General features: G+C 49.2%; 1 protein-coding gene across 4 annotated transcripts in view; it reads left to right on the top strand.

Moving 5' to 3' along the window:
- Positions 1-17455, top strand: part of LOC144137590 (death-associated inhibitor of apoptosis 2-like) — a 160656-nt gene that overhangs the window by 105555 nt on the left and 37646 nt on the right. For all 4 annotated transcript variants that reach the window (XR_013315692.1, XR_013315691.1, XM_077669513.1 and 1 more), the window contains exons 12-13: positions 2280-2503; positions 17108-17202. Coding sequence is in view for 2 of the 4 variants with exons in the window: in XM_077669513.1 (XP_077525639.1) it covers positions 2280-2503; positions 17108-17202 (319 nt within the window). In the remaining 2 variants the exon portion in view is untranslated. The remainder of the gene's footprint in view (positions 1-2279; positions 2504-17107; positions 17203-17455) is intronic.

Raw genomic sequence — 17455 nt, 5'->3', positions numbered from 1 at the left:
CTCCGTACGTCCCCCGGACTTCGCCTCATCGACACAAGCCCCACTTCAAGGCCCACTTTTGCAGTTTCTTCTGGATCCCGGATTCTGATTGATTGATTGATTGTGGGGTTTAACGCGCCGACGCAACGCAGGCGACGAGGCGCGCCGTAGTGGAGGGCTCCGGATTAATTTTGACCACCTGGGGATCTTTATCGTGCGCCGAAATCTCGTACACACGGGCGTTTTTGCTTTTCGCCTCCATCAGAAAAGCGGCCGCCGCGGCCGGGAATCGAACCCGTGACCTCGTGCTCAGCAGCGCAACGCCTTAGCCACTGAGCCACCGCGGCGGGTGATCCCGGATTCTAAATGTATATATAGTTTTTATGCTGATTAGCAACCTTCCGCAATAAAAAAGAAAATATGAACCAACACACGTTCATATTTGAAACATCGGACGTGTGCTGGATGAAGTATTGAAAAGTACTCTCCGTGGAGGTCCAAGAATGGCGCAATATTGGTATACATGAAAAGCCACATTTTCCAACTTTGTTTTTGTAACTAAACAGTAAGTCATTTTGACTTGCATGGAAAGAAATCACGCTATGTGTGTGTTGTTGTTTCACATTTTCGTGTTTATGCTTCATTTGTCCCCAACAATAATCGGCATGACCGAATCGGTGCATGATCTCCAATGTCTCCAAAGCGAAACGCGTAAATCACTCCTTCTTGGTAGTGCCACATGCACACTGAAATCATCAAATCCAGACACAGAAGTAGAGCCATCGCAACTAACCCGCTGTTCGAGACGAGGGCACCTAACCTCTTCTTCGGAGTTCTGAATGTGAAAAACTGCAAGACTACAGAGACTGGGGACTACAGAGAGCCCCAGTCACCCGGGTGGAAAGAACCGAGCTGGTTTAAAAACGTCGAGGTTTCTTTTTAATGTACATTCGTGGAGTCCGTAACCCCCTTTTTCAGTTGTTACTATCCCCTCTAAACAGAACTCTGTGTAATGTTTGTCTTCAAGTTTGTTTCATTGTGTATTGATTTGCTTGGACTCATTGCATTTGTCCCTGTGTTTTTTGGTTTTTTTCGGTTCTCTGTGGACACTGTGAACGCTTTGCGGCAATTCCTAAAGCATGAAGGTGCACTTATGCATTTGTATTACCTGTCGACGGTATTGCAGGTAATAACTGAAGAAATGTTGCGAAGGTATTTTTTCCAACGAATAAAAGGCAGACGTGTTGTATACTTATGTGGTTTCAAGAGGACAGAGCTTTTCGAGGGGTGGGAACGATGCCTGAGACCGCAGACACTGCCTTTCTCTGCCGATCCTACAAGTCAACCTAACAAGTAGAGCTGAATTTATTACGTATATGTTGCAACTCCATTTCATCAAAACAACTGTTTTATAACATTCCTCATCTGTGCACTTTGGCTTGACCATAAGGGCCTCAATAGAAAAAGGTAGAAAGGAACACAAAGGCCATGATTAAACTTCCCGTTGTTGGGAAAACGGCACGCCTACGCGGTTATCAGTGCTGAGGCCAACCATGACAAGAAAATTTGGCCCAGGACAGGCGTGGCGTGCGCTCGGTAGATACTCTGAAATAACGAATAGTAGGCAACCTCTATCCCTAAAAAGAATGGTTTACAACTTATGCAGATTAGCGCTGATGACTTAGGCTCAATAGCTCGTGCACGTACCAGCAGTTTTGATAACAACCTTGAATGAGAATTGAAGTCGGCATAAGAAACCGTGTAAGGGAAAGTAAAAAGAATGGTGATTTAAGATAGGAAGCGAGCGTCCTGTTGTGGCGTAGGGCAATCTATCGCAATGACAAAAAACTCAAATTGGGGTTATTTGGCTACAAATTTACAAAAATAAATGACCTGGCGCTGGTCATACAATGTTACAAAAAATTACCAATTAGTGGACCCCACAGTTAACAAAAGCTACCAAGATAGGCGACCGAAAAGAGCACACACAATAACCTGGATGGAGGAACAAAAGAAAATATTCGAAGCCAATTAAAGGACTCAGGCTGAACAAGCCGCTGAGCGGTTGGGTATGCAGAGGTGGTGGTAGTGAGGGCGCAGGTAATGGTGGTGTAATGCCATGGCTCTGACAACAGGAATTAACAAACCACCTGTCGGTGATACGCCGCGCCTAGCATCCAGCCATTAACAACGAGGATGCCCAGCCCCGTGCCCTTATTCGGACACCATCATGGTGCCGAATAGAGCATAGAGTTTCTTACACTAAGGAACTGTGCATGAACTATCCCTTTCAACTGCAGGATGCAACCTCAACGTCAGCGAGGAGTTCTGACGAACGCGATGGCATCAACACTGAGCTGGCGTTCCTGATGCGATCGGAGTACGTCAAGTTGTACTTGTCTCAAGGGGTTCCCGTGGAAACACTGCGCACGGCATTAGTGGACCACATGCGAAACCAGAGTCGAGGGTTTGCCAGCCCGGAAGAGTTGTCGCACATCCTGGATGCGATACTTCTACGTCCCAGGTGAGCAAGCATCCTTCAAACACGACGCTGATCAGGGATAGCCCTTGCATTTCTAATACATCTTACAAAGTGCGCGAGCTTATCAGAACAACACTTTGTTTTTATATTTGTGAGAAGGAATACTGATTTTTCGAAAGCTACTTTCTATTCTTAGTGTTATAGGCATAACAGCAAACAACTTATTCCGCGATCTGCCACTTTGTTCTGATAAATGGTTGTACAACAAAGTAGTCCAGGTGTTTCTTTCACTACCAGTTCAAAAGGCGGAGTTTCTGGACTTTTAAGTACCGGCTCTTTTGAGATGTGTGCGGTTGAAAGTGAAAGCTGTAGCGCTGTTTCCATTTTCTCAGTTTGGGAATTATCACAAAGCTACGCCAAAATGGCCGTGTTTTCACCAGACCTTGGGCTGGACGACTTGGACCAGTGCGCGTGCGCCGAGAACCACTTGATGCGTACGTTATTCTTTCCTTTCAATTGCTGCTGTATGTTAACCATTCTGCCCTTGGGAAAGTGCCTTATCGCCTTTCTGGAGACGCTCAGGACGTTCTGGCATTTCTGGTCTGCGGTCGCCAAAGCAATGGGTATCTCCTCGTCCTGTTCAGCTTGAGTGCATTACGCGCTGGTGCCGCGTAGATGCTTGCATCGGCGTCGACCATGGCAATGGCAAAGCCGTTGCAGACGTCATACTCGGCCGCGTCCACGTATGTGGCCTTGGTGTCGCTTGCGGGTACGCCTGTTAGCGCTTTTGCCTTCGCTCTTCCTCTGCCTCCGGGTGCGCGTTCTTTGGAATCGTATCTACGCTGAGGTTTCGCCTTATGTCGTCGGGAATTGAGCTTTTCGTCCCTCATTGCTCCTGGTAGCCTATGCCGAGGTTGTTCATAATCTTTATGCCTGTTTTGGTGATTGACAGCCTTTTGAGCTGAGAAGGTCCCTTGTTCTTCGGCAATTTCGTCCAGAATGTTAAATACTCCTAGCTGGAGGAGGCGATTCGTGTTCGTGGTCTCCGGTAGCACTAGGACCGTCTTGTAGGCTCTGCGGAACAGTATTTAGATCTTCTTTCCCTCGCTCTTTCTGGACTTGTGCAAAGCTGCCGCATATGATATGTGGCAGATCACAAACGAGTGCATGAGCCCAGCTAAAATTTCTTCCCTCATTCCTCCCTTCCTCGCTGAAACACGTTCGAGAAGTGTGGTCCCGTTGGCAGCCTTTTTGGTGAGTCGGGTGACCGTGTCGCCGTTTCTGCATTGTGGCTCCATTGTCATCCCCAGGGCTTTGATCTTGTTCACCGTCGGTATCGTCATCCCGTCGCTTGTCTTGGTCTTAATCCGGTCGTGTTCTCTTTGATCTTTGATTCTGCGGTTTCCTATTGGGAGATACAACAAAAGCTGTGACTTGTTCGATGAGCATTTAAATTATGTGCCTTTGGGCAGCCTTCGATCGCATCGATGGCTGTCTGCAGTGTAGACTGTAAGTGAGCATGGGTGCCTCCGTCTACCCTAAGCGTGATCGTCTGCGTACGTCGTGCGCTTGACCCCCTTGGTTTTGCTCAGTCTTTCGGCAACTCCAATTATGACGACATTGACCAGCACTGGTGAAATGAATGAGCCTTGAGGCGTTACTGTGCTGCCTGGGGTTTCTTCTCCGCCTTCAAATCGTCGGCCATAATCCGCTGCTTTTTTGTGAGGAAGTTCTTGATGTGGTTGTACAGTCACTTGAGTTTAGACACTTGCTTGAAAATGGTGGTGCGCTTGACTTTCTCAAAGGCACTTTGCAGGTCGAGGCCAAGTATTGCCTTGGTGTCCTTGCTGTCTCTGTCTATCATTTTGTTTTAGTTGGATCATGGCGTCCGCTATGCCGAGGGGTTAGCGGAAACCGATGGCCGCCTCGGGATGTAGCTCCTCACTTTCGACGTACTGTTGCTACCTGTTGAGCCGAACGTGCTTCAGCAACTTCCCCACGCAGGACGTGAACAAAATTGTGCGGAAGCTGTCGGTTCTCGGTGGTTTCCCAGGTTTGGGGATGAGTATCATTTTGGCCAACTTCCTCTGTCGTGGAAGGGTGTCGGCTTTCCAGCATTCGTTGCAGTACGCAGTTTGCTTCTCGATGGATCCATTCTCTAGATGCTTAAGGCGCCGTGCAATGCCGTGCTGACCTCCTGTACTTCGGGGTCCCTGTCGAGGCACGCGTTTGATCTGCCCTTGTACAGTCCGTGATTGTCAGTTGGCATAGATGGGAGGTATTTGTCTTGTACTCGCATCAGGACGGGGCCCTATGGTGCGATTTGGTCTTGCTCTCGTCGAGGAGGTGCTTGAGCAGGTTCCACGTTTTGCCGTTATGTACTTGTCCGTCCGTAGCGTTTCGTACTTCGTTCCGTTGTTGCGTCGAAGAGCGCTGTCACACACTATGTACCCATAGTGTGGCAGCGCTCTTCGGTCGCTCGGTTGCGCTCTGCCACTTTCCTGCGTAGTCTTCGGTTCAAACATCGACCCTTCCATCTTTTCTGGATAGAGTTCTTGGCTTCAATCAGGGTGGCGGATCTGCTGTGTAATTCAGTTTCTATATCCGTCTTGATCTCCGAGGTCGACTTGCGGACGTCTTGGGCGATCATGTCAGTTCATTCCTCAATGGCTGATGTCATCTTCGTTTTCTTGGTCCTGGTCTTTGGATTTTCTGAAATCCGCCGGGTCGATCTAGGTGTATTTCTCTCTGTTGTCGCTCGAATATCCTTGGGTGGGTATGTTGATCTTGACCATCGTGTGGTCGCTGTCAAATTGGCGCACGGGTTGCTCCAGATGGTCGTGATCCGCTTATTATATTGGATAAAGGCGAGGACATGGGTGGTGTTTCTGGATACGAAGTTTTAGATCATGGAATGGCCCGCCGGGGTGGGTCAGTGGCTAAAGCGTTGCGGTGCTGAGAATGGCGTATGGGATTCGATTCCGGCCACGGCGGCCGCTTTTCAGATGGAGGCGAAAAACGAAAACGCCCGTGTGTACGAGATTTCGGGGCACGTTAAAGATCCTCATGTGGTCAAAATTATTCCGGACCCCGCCACTACGGCGCGCCTCATCGCCTGCATTGCGTCGGCGCGTTAAACCCAACAATCAATCAGTCAGATCCTGGTAGGATGTTTCCGGTTAGTGATGAGGGTGAAGATCATATCTAGCGCGTCTTATGGCAGGTTCCCTCCCTTGGCGTTGCTCTTCGCGTAGCTCCACGCTTCTGCCACTGCCTCATGGAAGGTAGGTGCAGCGTATTGCTTAAAAGTTCTGTCTGGAAAATGCTATCTCTGCCTTTGCGCCTCGAGTTCCGGAGTTGATGTAGGCGTGCTCTTGGCATATGCAAGCTTTTGTTCTCCTGCTGTAGTGTTTGGCAGTTTTTTCGGTTACAACAGCAATGCTGTTGGTTGCACTGTGTCAAAGGTTCTGGGAACCTGGTTCCGGCGTGTAAGGGGCATTAAATCCTGAATATATATATAATATATATATATATATATATATATATATATATATATATATATATATATATATATATATATATATATATATATATATATATATATATATATATATATATATATATATATATATTTCTGATTTAATAAAAAGACCATGAGTGTCGCATCCCTCGGTTTTTGCTTCACAAACAATTATATCTTCTTTGAAGGGAAATAATTAATTTTATTGGCCATTTGTCTCTCCTGTTTCCCTCCATTTTTTACACTTACAGGCGCATTTCACTGAGCGCGAAGATCGAGCCGGAGCTCTGTTCTAGGCTTCACTTAACCATCACTTGACCGCCACTATTTTCCCGAAAGCTTCTTTTGATTGGCATTCGTTTTGATCACAAAGATTGAAAGCCAGTCAGAGAGGTTTATTTTGACGACTTCTTGTTAAAGCGGCGCCCCGGACCGGTTGTTTAACAAGCCCCGTCCATTTTTCCACCCATGTTCTACAATTTCGGTGAGGTACTACTGCCTTGGAGAAAGCATGTTTTCGCCCTTAAATAAAATAAAAGTATCATGTTGCGGCGAGGATGTGCAGCCGATTGCGGTAGTATATAAAGTTTATTACTGGAGAGCTGACTATCACGAGGGCAAACTGACACCGTCGCATTGTCAATGCAGTTCATTAGTCAATCCCCTTCCCAGAGTGGAATGGCCGCGATTTACTTTGTTGTCTTGTTCGCGCAAAGGCTGTGCCTTAACTAAACGTTCTTCTATTGCAATCGCCTTCCTTTAAACGTAATAATCGTGCTGTAGGTTTGGGGACGACATAAACTCATGTATGCATCCGATCTACTAAACATTTTGGCACGAGGCTGCCCTCCAAACACATTAACATCCATTCATCAACATTACAGCCGCCGGCTTTGCGGCCTCTCTCACCGATAACTGAGGTGTCTGCTACCTACCACTAATTCGGTAGCGACCAATGTGACCCCAAGAGCGGTCACAATCACCACCGAAGGAAAACGCAGGTCCAGTTGGTGCTTCATCAGCCTCGTAGCCCGCATGACAGTTCAGCTTTCTTGGTATCACTTGTGGCGGGATTGTAACCAAACGCACCGCAGCAAACACAACTTCACACAATGGGAAGGCGCATGATGATTCTGATGATAAAAAAGAGACAAATATCTTGCACTCCTACCTTTGAAGACGACGATGGTTGAACACGAAGCTTCCTCGGGATGGACTCCTTAATTGGCCACTCGTACACGCTGTGAATATACGCTGTTCTGGAGGTAGGCACCACTTCTCTAGAATACCATAGCAACTCACGGGTGTGCACTCCGGAGAGGTTCTTGCGTTTGGCCAACCAGGCAAATCTGATGGCTCGCCGTTTTGTCTCTTATGGCTCAGCTGCTGAAACCACTAATTTTCTGTCGGGACCTGCGACGAGTGGCAAGACTTCGCCATGTAAATATACGCTCAATAAACATTTTCTCTCTGTATCTGGCGTTATCCCATTCGCGAACATCTGGATTTTGTTCCTTCGGAGAGACGAAACTTGGCCTCTGTCCTTTCGGCGAGAGGAAGCTACGGAACCTCCCAACGAGCACGGGATCGCTGGCGTGCCCGCTTGCACTGACGTTGCTCAAAGTCGTCCTGCCCTCGTCTGAACGAATGCACGCGGTCTACCAGTTACCGTAACGAATCCCACATTGCGAGTATGGGCTACTCCGGAGGGACGCGTCCCTTTGGTTGGGATTGGCCACCCAAAGATGCCATCACAAGAAAGCTTCGCGTTCAACCATCGCCTTGATTAGGCGCAATGATCCAACTACCAACTGAACCACTAAAGCTTCGCGTTTTCCCGTAATTGTCGTAAAACGGAGGGGCAATTGATTTTAAAGCCCAGCTTTACTAATATCATCCAGCAGTTTCGGCGTCATCCGCGAGTTGTCCTTCATTTGACGGCAGCTGCGCCACACCATTGGCAGCGTATCACGTGACTCGCCGGGCCCGCTTTTAGTTCTGCGCCAAAGACGCCGTTGTAAGTTCTGCTCGAGTGAGCGGCGGCGGCAGCGGTCGGAGCGGCCGCTCAGCTCATAGGCCGCCGACTGCCACCGCTGCCCCGCAGCTGCTGGAACACGCATGCGCCGCTGGGTCGTTTCGGGCTACGTGACTCGCCTTGCGCGCGGCGAAGAGTAACGCCGCTTTCGTAGTGAATGAAAGTGATGCCGGGCCTCCTTCCAGGAATGTTGCACTGAACCTCCTGCACTGAATTTTGCGCCGCTGTTGGCAAGCGGAGTCTGACCACACGGCGGACATTCTTCGGGGAGCTGCTTTACCGGAGAGGAAGCGAAATTCCAGACGGAGAAAGCTAGCGTCGCAGACTAAGGAAGAGCGAGCCGTTCTACGCCATGTTCGCAATGAATTAAAAGAGGCCGGGCATTCTTCTGTCAGCGCTGTACGGGACGGAACGGCTTGAGACGGGCTCGGGAAGCGGCGGTTGATCTCCCGGCATGTGCCTAAACATGCGTGTCTACCCAAGTTTAATCACATTCGTGTCAAGCCAATGACCTAGGCACAGCCAATAAACGTGGCTTAACAATGAGTATAATAATCACGCATAAATTAAAGTTTCACCGAGTAGGCCACAGCAAGCTTCTTCTTTGCATATACACAGTTAGCTGAACTAAGCCGCAGCCATTTTTTTTACTTTACCCACATCATTCATCATCATCGTCAAGGAAAGTTGGCTTTCCTGCGGGGCGCTTGGCGCACAACGGCATCAGTGAGAGCAATGCCACTATATTATAAAACGTTTCCCGTGCAACAAAAAACGCAATAAAAGCGCTTCCCGTGGCCCGAATGGAACCGGGGTCCCTGGAGTTGTGATGCCGACGGCTATCCTATTGGGCCATTTCGGCACGGTCAATGATGGGTGAGGCGTGGCTTAAATTTTCGTGTGAGGGATTTGTTCGCTGTCGGCTGAGATCGGACTTCAATCGCAGGCACTCTGCACTATGAGCTTGGATACTTCGGTTTTGACTCTCAGGGGGTTTTTACTTTTATCGCTGACGCTCTGACTTTGTTTGCCGCGGCTTTGACTTTGTGTCGGCCCCATTTGATTTGCGGACGCAAGAAAGCTTCGCCTTTGGCCCATTCTCGTCGTTAGACGGATAGCGTTTGATTTTTTCCTTTTTTTTGAGGCGCCGAATACTGGCTTAACTATTTCGATTGTGTCGCAAGCTTTAACCTATGGGACGCTACCGCAACGCGGCGAAACGAATACTTCAGCTTGGAGAACTCTGCTTCAATGTGTTTCAAAAACAGCGAAGCTACGCCAGTCCCGTGGAATGATTTCCACAAGCACTTCCTGCAATATCATTCCAATGAGTATCGTCGAGAGATGGCCCATAGCGTGTTCCACAGTGTCGCGCGCATCTACGAAAGGATACCGTCGGACGAACGTTTTTTCGAAGAGCGGACCCACTATCGAAGACCATGCATAGAGCGAAAGAGCAGTTATTAGAGCGATTCCGTGTATGGCTAGCGTGAACCGTCCGCGTGTAAGAAAGCAAACAATCGTGCCATGCATGTAGTGCAGAGAGAGAGAGAGAGAGAGAGAGAGAGAAAACATTTTAATGAGCTCAAATGTGAGAGTGGAACCCTAGTCCGGGAATTCATGCGTTGCCCTCGCCGTCTTGGCCCGTGTCACCAGGAGAGTACAAGCACGACAGAAACTGAGTGACGTCAAACTCATGACATGGAAAGTCGGGGTCTCTCACAGCAAAACGTACCATGGCCACCGGTTTGTCACGTAGATGGTCAGCCACAGAGAGGAAGAGGAGACTCTCGTAGGGGATCGCGCGTTGGTACGAGGAACGACGCCGCGAGCAGCGGTGGGAATGCGACCACTGCCGCCGCGTCACCACCGCGGCGGTTTTCGAGAGCAATAACGCTCCTGCGCCGTTGAACATAACCGTCGCCGTCAATGCGATCCGGCGGCCGGGCAAGCAGAACGGAGCTCGGCGTCAACCGCAAGAAAGGCTGCGGCCATAAAGAAATTATTGAAAATGTAGTGGCGCTGTCGTATCGTCACTGCAGCTCCGCTAGTCGACCACCTTGGCAAAGTTGAATGGTCGATGTTTTAAATGCAGAGCATTTCAGTAACTCACGATGTCACCCGCGTTGACGTCCGTAGTCGTAGTGCGCACCCCTCCCCCTACACTATACAAAAAAAATACTATCCGGCGCCTGGTTTCGATCCCTCCACCCTGCGGGCGGAACGCAATGTACATGGTGTTCTACCCACTGCGCCACAAAACCTTTTTTTTTCCCTTTATTGCCTGCTTTGGCACATACAGAACACAGACATTCATTCACAGACAGCCGTCAACCTGACTTTGTTTGACGTCATGTGTTTAAAAGTCCCTTAGGTGTGCCAACGATTCCATGTCTGCAAGACATTCGGGCGGATTCGACACATATTTTTGATTTTTCACGTATTCACTCATTGCCTCTATAACATACTGTCTAGCGCTTCGCGCATCAATGTCAGAGTACCTTGCGGCCATTCTTGCTTTCCAAATAGAGATCAATCCAACAAGCATGATCAGGTCGTAAGGCATACCATCCTCGTTTTCAACAGGCAAGTACCGTATGCCTTGGGCATCCACAGGCAGATCCTTTTTCAGAGTTCGTTGGAGCACATCCCACAGGAACACAACATGCCAACAATCGATGAATACATGCTCAATAGTTTCAGCTTTTTTGCATATGATACAGTCAATTCCCCATGGAACGAACAAGTCTTTTTCTGCCATCCACGTCTTAACAGAGAGGGTGCCAGTATGCAGTTTGAAGAAAAAAGTCTTTACGCTAGGGGGTACCTGCATACGCTTAACTCTTTTAAGCACATCTTTACCCCTACCTACTCTATAAATTAACCTGTACATTGGTTCAGGAAGGACTACATCACACACGTCTTTATACAACTTTTTCCTATTTACTTGACGCAAGTATTCCCAAGAAAATCGAACAGCCAAGAAACGGCATGACAGTACAACTTCTCTCATAAAACCATGCAGGCCGCCAGGTATAACATTGGACGTGACTATAATATCTGGTAACGCTCTACCCAAGCGCAATTGACAGATAGGTCTTAACGTTGGATCCTTAACATTGTGGAGAAACAAGAAACGGTTTACAATATCACGTACAAACAAGTGTGCTAGTCCCAAACCTCCGTCCCTGACCCTACGAAACAGGTTTGTCCGGCTTGTCCGTTCCCAGTTTGACCCCCTTATAAACCCACCGAATACACGATGCAGTCTTTGAACATTTGCTCGGGAACAGTGAAGAACCTGAAGGACATACCACAGTCTGCTTACAAAAAATAAGTTGCACACAGTCGTTCTTGAATAATATTGACAAGCTCCACCCTTTCCACTTTTCTGCCCTTTCTTTCTTTACTTCGGCTTCCTTCGTCCAATACGGATCGCTGTCTTTATAAAACTCCAAAGGCACACCTAAGTACCTTGCCGGTGTGCTGACCCAATTCATGTTAGCGAAGATGCTAGGGGTTGATGGCCAGTTTCCATGCCAAAACCCCAAGCATTTTTTCCAGTTTACGGCACTCCCATTCGCCTCACAGGATCGTTTGACGATTTACACTACCGCATTGATGCTTTCGACATGTGAACAAAAACAAATTCACAGCATATCCACGGGGTGAATGATGATGAGTGGGCGAAGCTCCTGAGGGGAAATCATCGGTAAAACCGTGACTCTTCAGTGAAAGTTCGCCCACTACATCTGTGTCCGAACGTAACGTCTAGAAAGTCTCGCTTAAACCGCGCGTCGGCACCTTGGGGCTTAGCTCGCCTGATGCGTTTTGCAGACGCCTCACGAGCTCTCACTGCCTCGGGGTCTGCCTGCCGATACGCGCGCTTTCTCGCCGCTTCCCGTTCTCTGACGTTTTGGAGATCCTCTTCGCGCCGCAGCCGTGCCGCTTCGCGTACGGAAGGGTCCTCGCGCCGTTGCCGTGACGCTTGGGCCTCTCGTTCTCGAACGCTGGGATCTTGGCGGCGTCGTCGCGCAGCCAGACGTCACGCTTCGGCCTCCCGCTCTCGTACGGCAGGATCTTGGTGGCGGCGTCGCGCAGCTTCATGAAGCGCTTCTGCCTCGCGGGCTCGCACATCTGCAGCCTTATCCATCGGGCGACTGCGAGCGCGCGCCAACAGCGAACGGATTTTATTACAACGCTCCCCGCCATCTAGTAAACAATCCAAGAACTAAACTAGAGGTAGCCACGCCATCTAGTAAACAATCCAAGAACTAAACTAGAGGTACCCACGCCATCTAGTAAACAATCCAAGAACTAAACTAGAGGTGGCTACATACATACGTCGAGGATGGACAGACCCACGCCTTAAGGAGCTTCGCCCCTAAAACAGCAATATCGTCCGCATAGGCTAAGAGTTTAACTTCTGCCCCGTGCAGCCGAAATCCGTGTACGCTGTCGCTGCGTATAATGCTTAAAGAAAGTGATTCAATGTATAAACAAAAAAGTAACGGGATAAGTGGGCATCCCTGGCGTACAGAGCGCTGTACTTCTATGCTTTCTCCCACAACCTTATTTACTATTAACCGCGTCTTGCAACACCTGTACGTCATGGCCACACCTTCCCGAATAACAGAGCCAACATTCACATAGTCTAAAATGCACAGCAATATTTCATGGGGAACTCTGTCGAATGCTTTTTCTAAGTCTAGTTGAAGCCTCGCTGCGTTGGTTCCTGTTGCATCGCAGCATTCCAACAAACAACGGGCTGTGTGGATATTCGTGGAGATTGTGCGTCCCCCAATACCACACGTTTGGCATGGTCCCACAAGTTCTGTCATTACTGTTTTGAGCCTTTTAGCTAGTATCTTCATGAATATTTTATAGTCAACATTGGTTAAACTGATTGGCCTATATGATGTGGACTGACGCAACATTGCGGGGTCCTCGGTTTTAGGAATAAGAACTGTGTGTGAAACGGTAAAAGACGTTGGCACAACATTAATATCGTAAGCCTCATTGTACACATCTGTCAAAATTGGCGCTAATTCATTTCTTAAGGCCTTGTAAAAGGCTGCACTGAGGCCGTCAGGCCCAGGTGACTTTCCAGGGTTCAGATCTCTAATTGCATTCGTAAACTCCTCTATTGAAATTGGGAGTTCTAACAGTTCTTTTGTTTCATCCCTAAGTCTGGGCAAAAAATGAAGGTAATCATTTTTGAAGCGCTCAACATCAACTGGGCTATATGCGAACAATTTTTCGTAGTGTTGGAGAAAGCAGTTTTCTATTTCGTATTTATTACTTGTAACAACACCTTGCCATTCAACTTCAGCAATGTGATTTCGACGCGCATGCCACTTTTCTGTGCCAAGCGCTCTCTTTGTCGGCGCTTCATCGGCAATAATTCTTTCAGCCCTTGCCCGTACCATCGCTCCGCGATAGCTCTCAGTCTCGAGTGCATCTAGCTTCTGTTTCACTGTTCGTATCTAGGCCGTGAACTCGCCTGGCATTCGGCACTCTTCCCGCGTTAATTTTTCTAGATTCTCGCGCAAAATAGTTTCTTTCTTTCTCTCCTCTCTTTTTATTGCTACCGATCGTTCTACCGCGTCGATTTTAGTTTGCTCTTTGAACGTTTCCCATTTCACACCGGGCCTTATTTTGTTATCAGCGTTATGTTTGTCTATCATTCAGTTGCTACTGATCACTTCATCCTCTAATAATTTAAAATTCATCTTCCACAGATCCCAATTAAATTTTTTGTCTTGCTTGTTCGAACCTTTTATCGAAAATACGACCAGACAATGGTCACTAAACGTGACCGGCCGCACACAATAATCCTGACACAACGGCACCAAATCGAGCATGACGTACGCTCTGTCTAGTCTGGCATGACTGGCCGCCTGAAAATGCGTAAATGTGACCGCTCGCCCACCCTCGAGACACTCGGCAACGTCTTCTAACGCAAAGTCATTTACTATATCCCCAAGTGCTAAAGTGCTTGCGTCTCTGTACGCTGTGGTGCTTGTTTTGTCACCGGCGGCTAGCACGCAACCTAGCACGCAACACGCAACCTGTCACAGAACTGGCGCATGCCCTCAAAGAATGTTTTTCTTTCGTTTACCGTGTTCGGAGCGTACACGCATATAATCCTCCATTCCAAACCAGACAGCGAAAAATCGCAAACCACAAGCCTCCCTGAATGGCAAGTCTCCACCTCATTGACCTGAACACCCACACTTTGGCGCACAAACAACACACAGCCCGCTGACACTCCGACTGCGCGGCTTACAACAGCGTTATAGTGCGTCGTAAAGCGGCGCACCATATTGTCCGTCTGCTCTTGAACCGCCAATACGTCAAGGTCAAGTTCATTAGCGAGGTGGTATAGCTGGTTTTGCTTTTTTTTTGTGCTTAGCCCTCGCACGTTTAAAGTGGCAATTCGCAATGTTCTAATTAGCTTTGTGGTCGATTAGTGAAGAGAAGGCGACAGCGTGGCGCTTACCATTGCATTGCAGCGCGCCGTTCGTGCGACGGTACAGGGAGTCAAGTCCGTCGATTTCCTTTCACACTTCTTTCGGGAGGAACGCTCGGAGCAGGCCGCAACAAAGACCGCCGTAAAGCAGGCGCCTTTGTGGGCGGCTCAGCGGCCACGCTGTTGCCTGCTGCGGTGCTTCCGTCGCTGATTACGTCGTCGAGCGCACGCTTCACAAACACAGGGCTCGCGTTCCCGTCGTCGGCGCCTTCGCCGTCGGTGTTGGTGAGCGTCACCTCAGTTGGTTCGTCAGCTGCTCCCTGGTCTTCCTCCATACTGTCACTGTCGGTGGAAAGAGCCGGTGAAAGAGACTGCGTCGCGTCCCGAGGACGAGGTTCTTGGGGAAACGCGGCTGCCGCCGCGTCTGGTGACGCTGCCTTTGTCTCGCCCGGGTTGTCCTTGACACGCGTTCCCCCGGCGGTTTCCTCGGCTTCGGTCTCGTCCATCATGAGTTCCGCATTATCTTCGCCACTTGCCGGTGCGGCCACCTTCGCGTAGGTGCGAATACAGTTACCTTCTTCGTGGCCGAACTGACGACACAGCGCACACCTCGGCACCCTGCACTGGCGTCGCACGTGGCCCTTTTGCTGACACGCAAAGCATTGCGGCGCCCTTCCAGGCACCACCACGAACGCCTGGTCGCCGGCAACTCGCACCTGGTGCGGGAGGTCGTCCATGGTTATTCCGGCTTTGAGCCTGAGAGCCACGAGGCGCGTCGTGGAGGCCTGCGCTGTGCAGCCCTGCACACGCCACCGCTCTTTGGTGACCTCCATCACTTTTCTGTAGGGCTCCAGGGTGTTCCGCACTTCGTCGTCGGGAACATTAAGAAGGACCCAGTGAAGGTTCAGACGAACTTCTGGATTCTGCGGATGAATCACGATGCACCGGCCGTTCTTCACAGTCACTTCCTCCAAAGCGAGCAGCTTCTTCGGTCCTTCCGCATCTTTGAAGGTGGTCGCCCACAAGTGGTTTATCTGGTACGCCCCTAAAGCGATAACTTCGGGGAGCAATGCCAGACCAACCAACATGTCGCGGAATTCTTCGACCCGATAAGGCCTAGCTTTCACGTCAGCATAAAAAACCAGAGTGTTCCGGGTGGTCGGTCCGCTGGGAAGGTGGGGCAGAATGACTTGGTATTCCATGTTGACAGATTCTGCACTGGCAAAAGACCTGTTACCGCGGGCCGAAAGGCCCGCCAACACCGCTCCACTGGGGGAGCTAGACATTTCACGTCCGTCCTCTACGGCGACCGGAAGTGGAATGCGCCACAAAACCGGCACAGATTGGGAGGCTACGAACGCGCCTTATATCCTTGACTTATTCAAACTACGTCAAGAAGCTGCTGATACAACGCATTCACTACCACCAAACTCCAAAAAAAGTGGCAGCGCAACGCCGGCATGCGCGGGAGGGAAAACAAGCACAAAAAGAACAGAACTCCTGCTGGCGCCGTTTCAGGCAGGGGGCGCGCCAGCACTGCGAAGGCGGGAAACTTGAAATGCGTCGGGTGGTAGCAGTGAGCGGATAACGGCGCCACAGCCCATTATGGCGAATCAGTGCTCTGCATTTCCAACAGTTTTCACGTAGAGTGGAACGGCTGCAACTTTTTTGAACCGCTGGCTCTGTTGTGTTTATGCGCTGGTGTCATACACGGTGTACTGTCGCGTTCACCTGCAAGCACCTACCATGGTGCTTGTACCAAACAACTAAACCTATTATACAAACAAAAACCGAAACAAAACTATTCGCCTCTATTGACGCATTCTTTTTCATTATGCTTGCTAGATGAGACTTGTGCGTTGAGAAAATCACGGGCTGAGAAATACATCAGACAGACAATAATTTCACAGTTGCATGTCTGCGCCTCGGTGTTCGTTTCAGAAAAACACTTGGCGAAGCTGTACTGATTGCCGTACACTGTGCATTGGCGATTCGCGATGTCACAAAATGTAATGGGGGAAGTGTTTTTGGTTGCAATGTCTCTTTCTACGCTTTTGGCATCTTCTGTCGATGAGGAACTCCTGCTTTTGCTGCAAGGGTTACACTTGCGTTCTTGACACTTAATGAAGCGATACAGGAAAGCTTTACTTTACACTTTATGGTCTATGGCTCCTCCTTGGCGCTATCAGTGTAACTAAAGGTTCAGAGTCCACCACAAAAGTAAACAAGTTTGTCCTCACCTTTAGGTTTCACTAAAGGATGTGCGCAAGCAAGAAGCCTCGCAAAATGACGCTGCATATTTTTCTATTTTTTTTGCTGACATGGTTGTTTTGTATTACCTTCTGCATATTTTTCTGATAATTTGAGGGTGAGATTAGGAGAAACTGTTGGCCCATTCCTTTTTCAATTTGAGACATTTTGAGTAAAACGTAGGTTTTGGGGGTGACTATAATCATGGTAAGTATATAAAGCAAATAAGCGTTCTTACGCCAGAGAAACAAATGCTTATTTAAGAAGCCCTGGCGTCACGTTTTTGTTTTCACGCCTCTTTGCAGCTATTCCAATGCAAGCAGGCGTTGCTGCAAATCCCTAAGTGTTGCTTCTCTGATGTACTTGCAGGTCATCCAATGGCCCAACTGCCGTAGGACAGTCGTCACCGAGTGGCAACGCCATTAGGCCACCAGAGCCAAATGCTATTCCCCAGAAGCCCCTGGGTGAGGCACAACAAGAGAGCTGGCTATGAACATTAGCAGTCACGTGACTAGAGTTGTGATTTTAGAAGCGGCACTGTTGTAAGGGGAGCATTTTCGTCCGTCCGCTAAAGGTTGTTTGTCACGCGGTGGAAGGAGCAGGTTCTCCGATCCGCTGGCGGCCTCGCAGAAACCGCTTTCAAGACCCACCGATAGAGGGCGCAGTGATCTAACCGAGGTGGCTACCTGCCTCTCCCGCTGGGGGAGGGAAAGGGGG

Source organism: Haemaphysalis longicornis, unplaced genomic scaffold (genome assembly GCF_048455015.1).
Source record: "Haemaphysalis longicornis isolate Haplotype H1 unplaced genomic scaffold, Haemaphysalis longicornis Haplotype H1 scaffold_41, whole genome shotgun sequence".
Taxonomy (NCBI): domain Eukaryota; kingdom Metazoa; phylum Arthropoda; class Arachnida; order Ixodida; family Ixodidae; genus Haemaphysalis; species Haemaphysalis longicornis.
The sequence above is the reverse complement of the archived record's forward strand: the minus strand, read 5'-3'. Positions and strand labels throughout refer to the sequence as shown.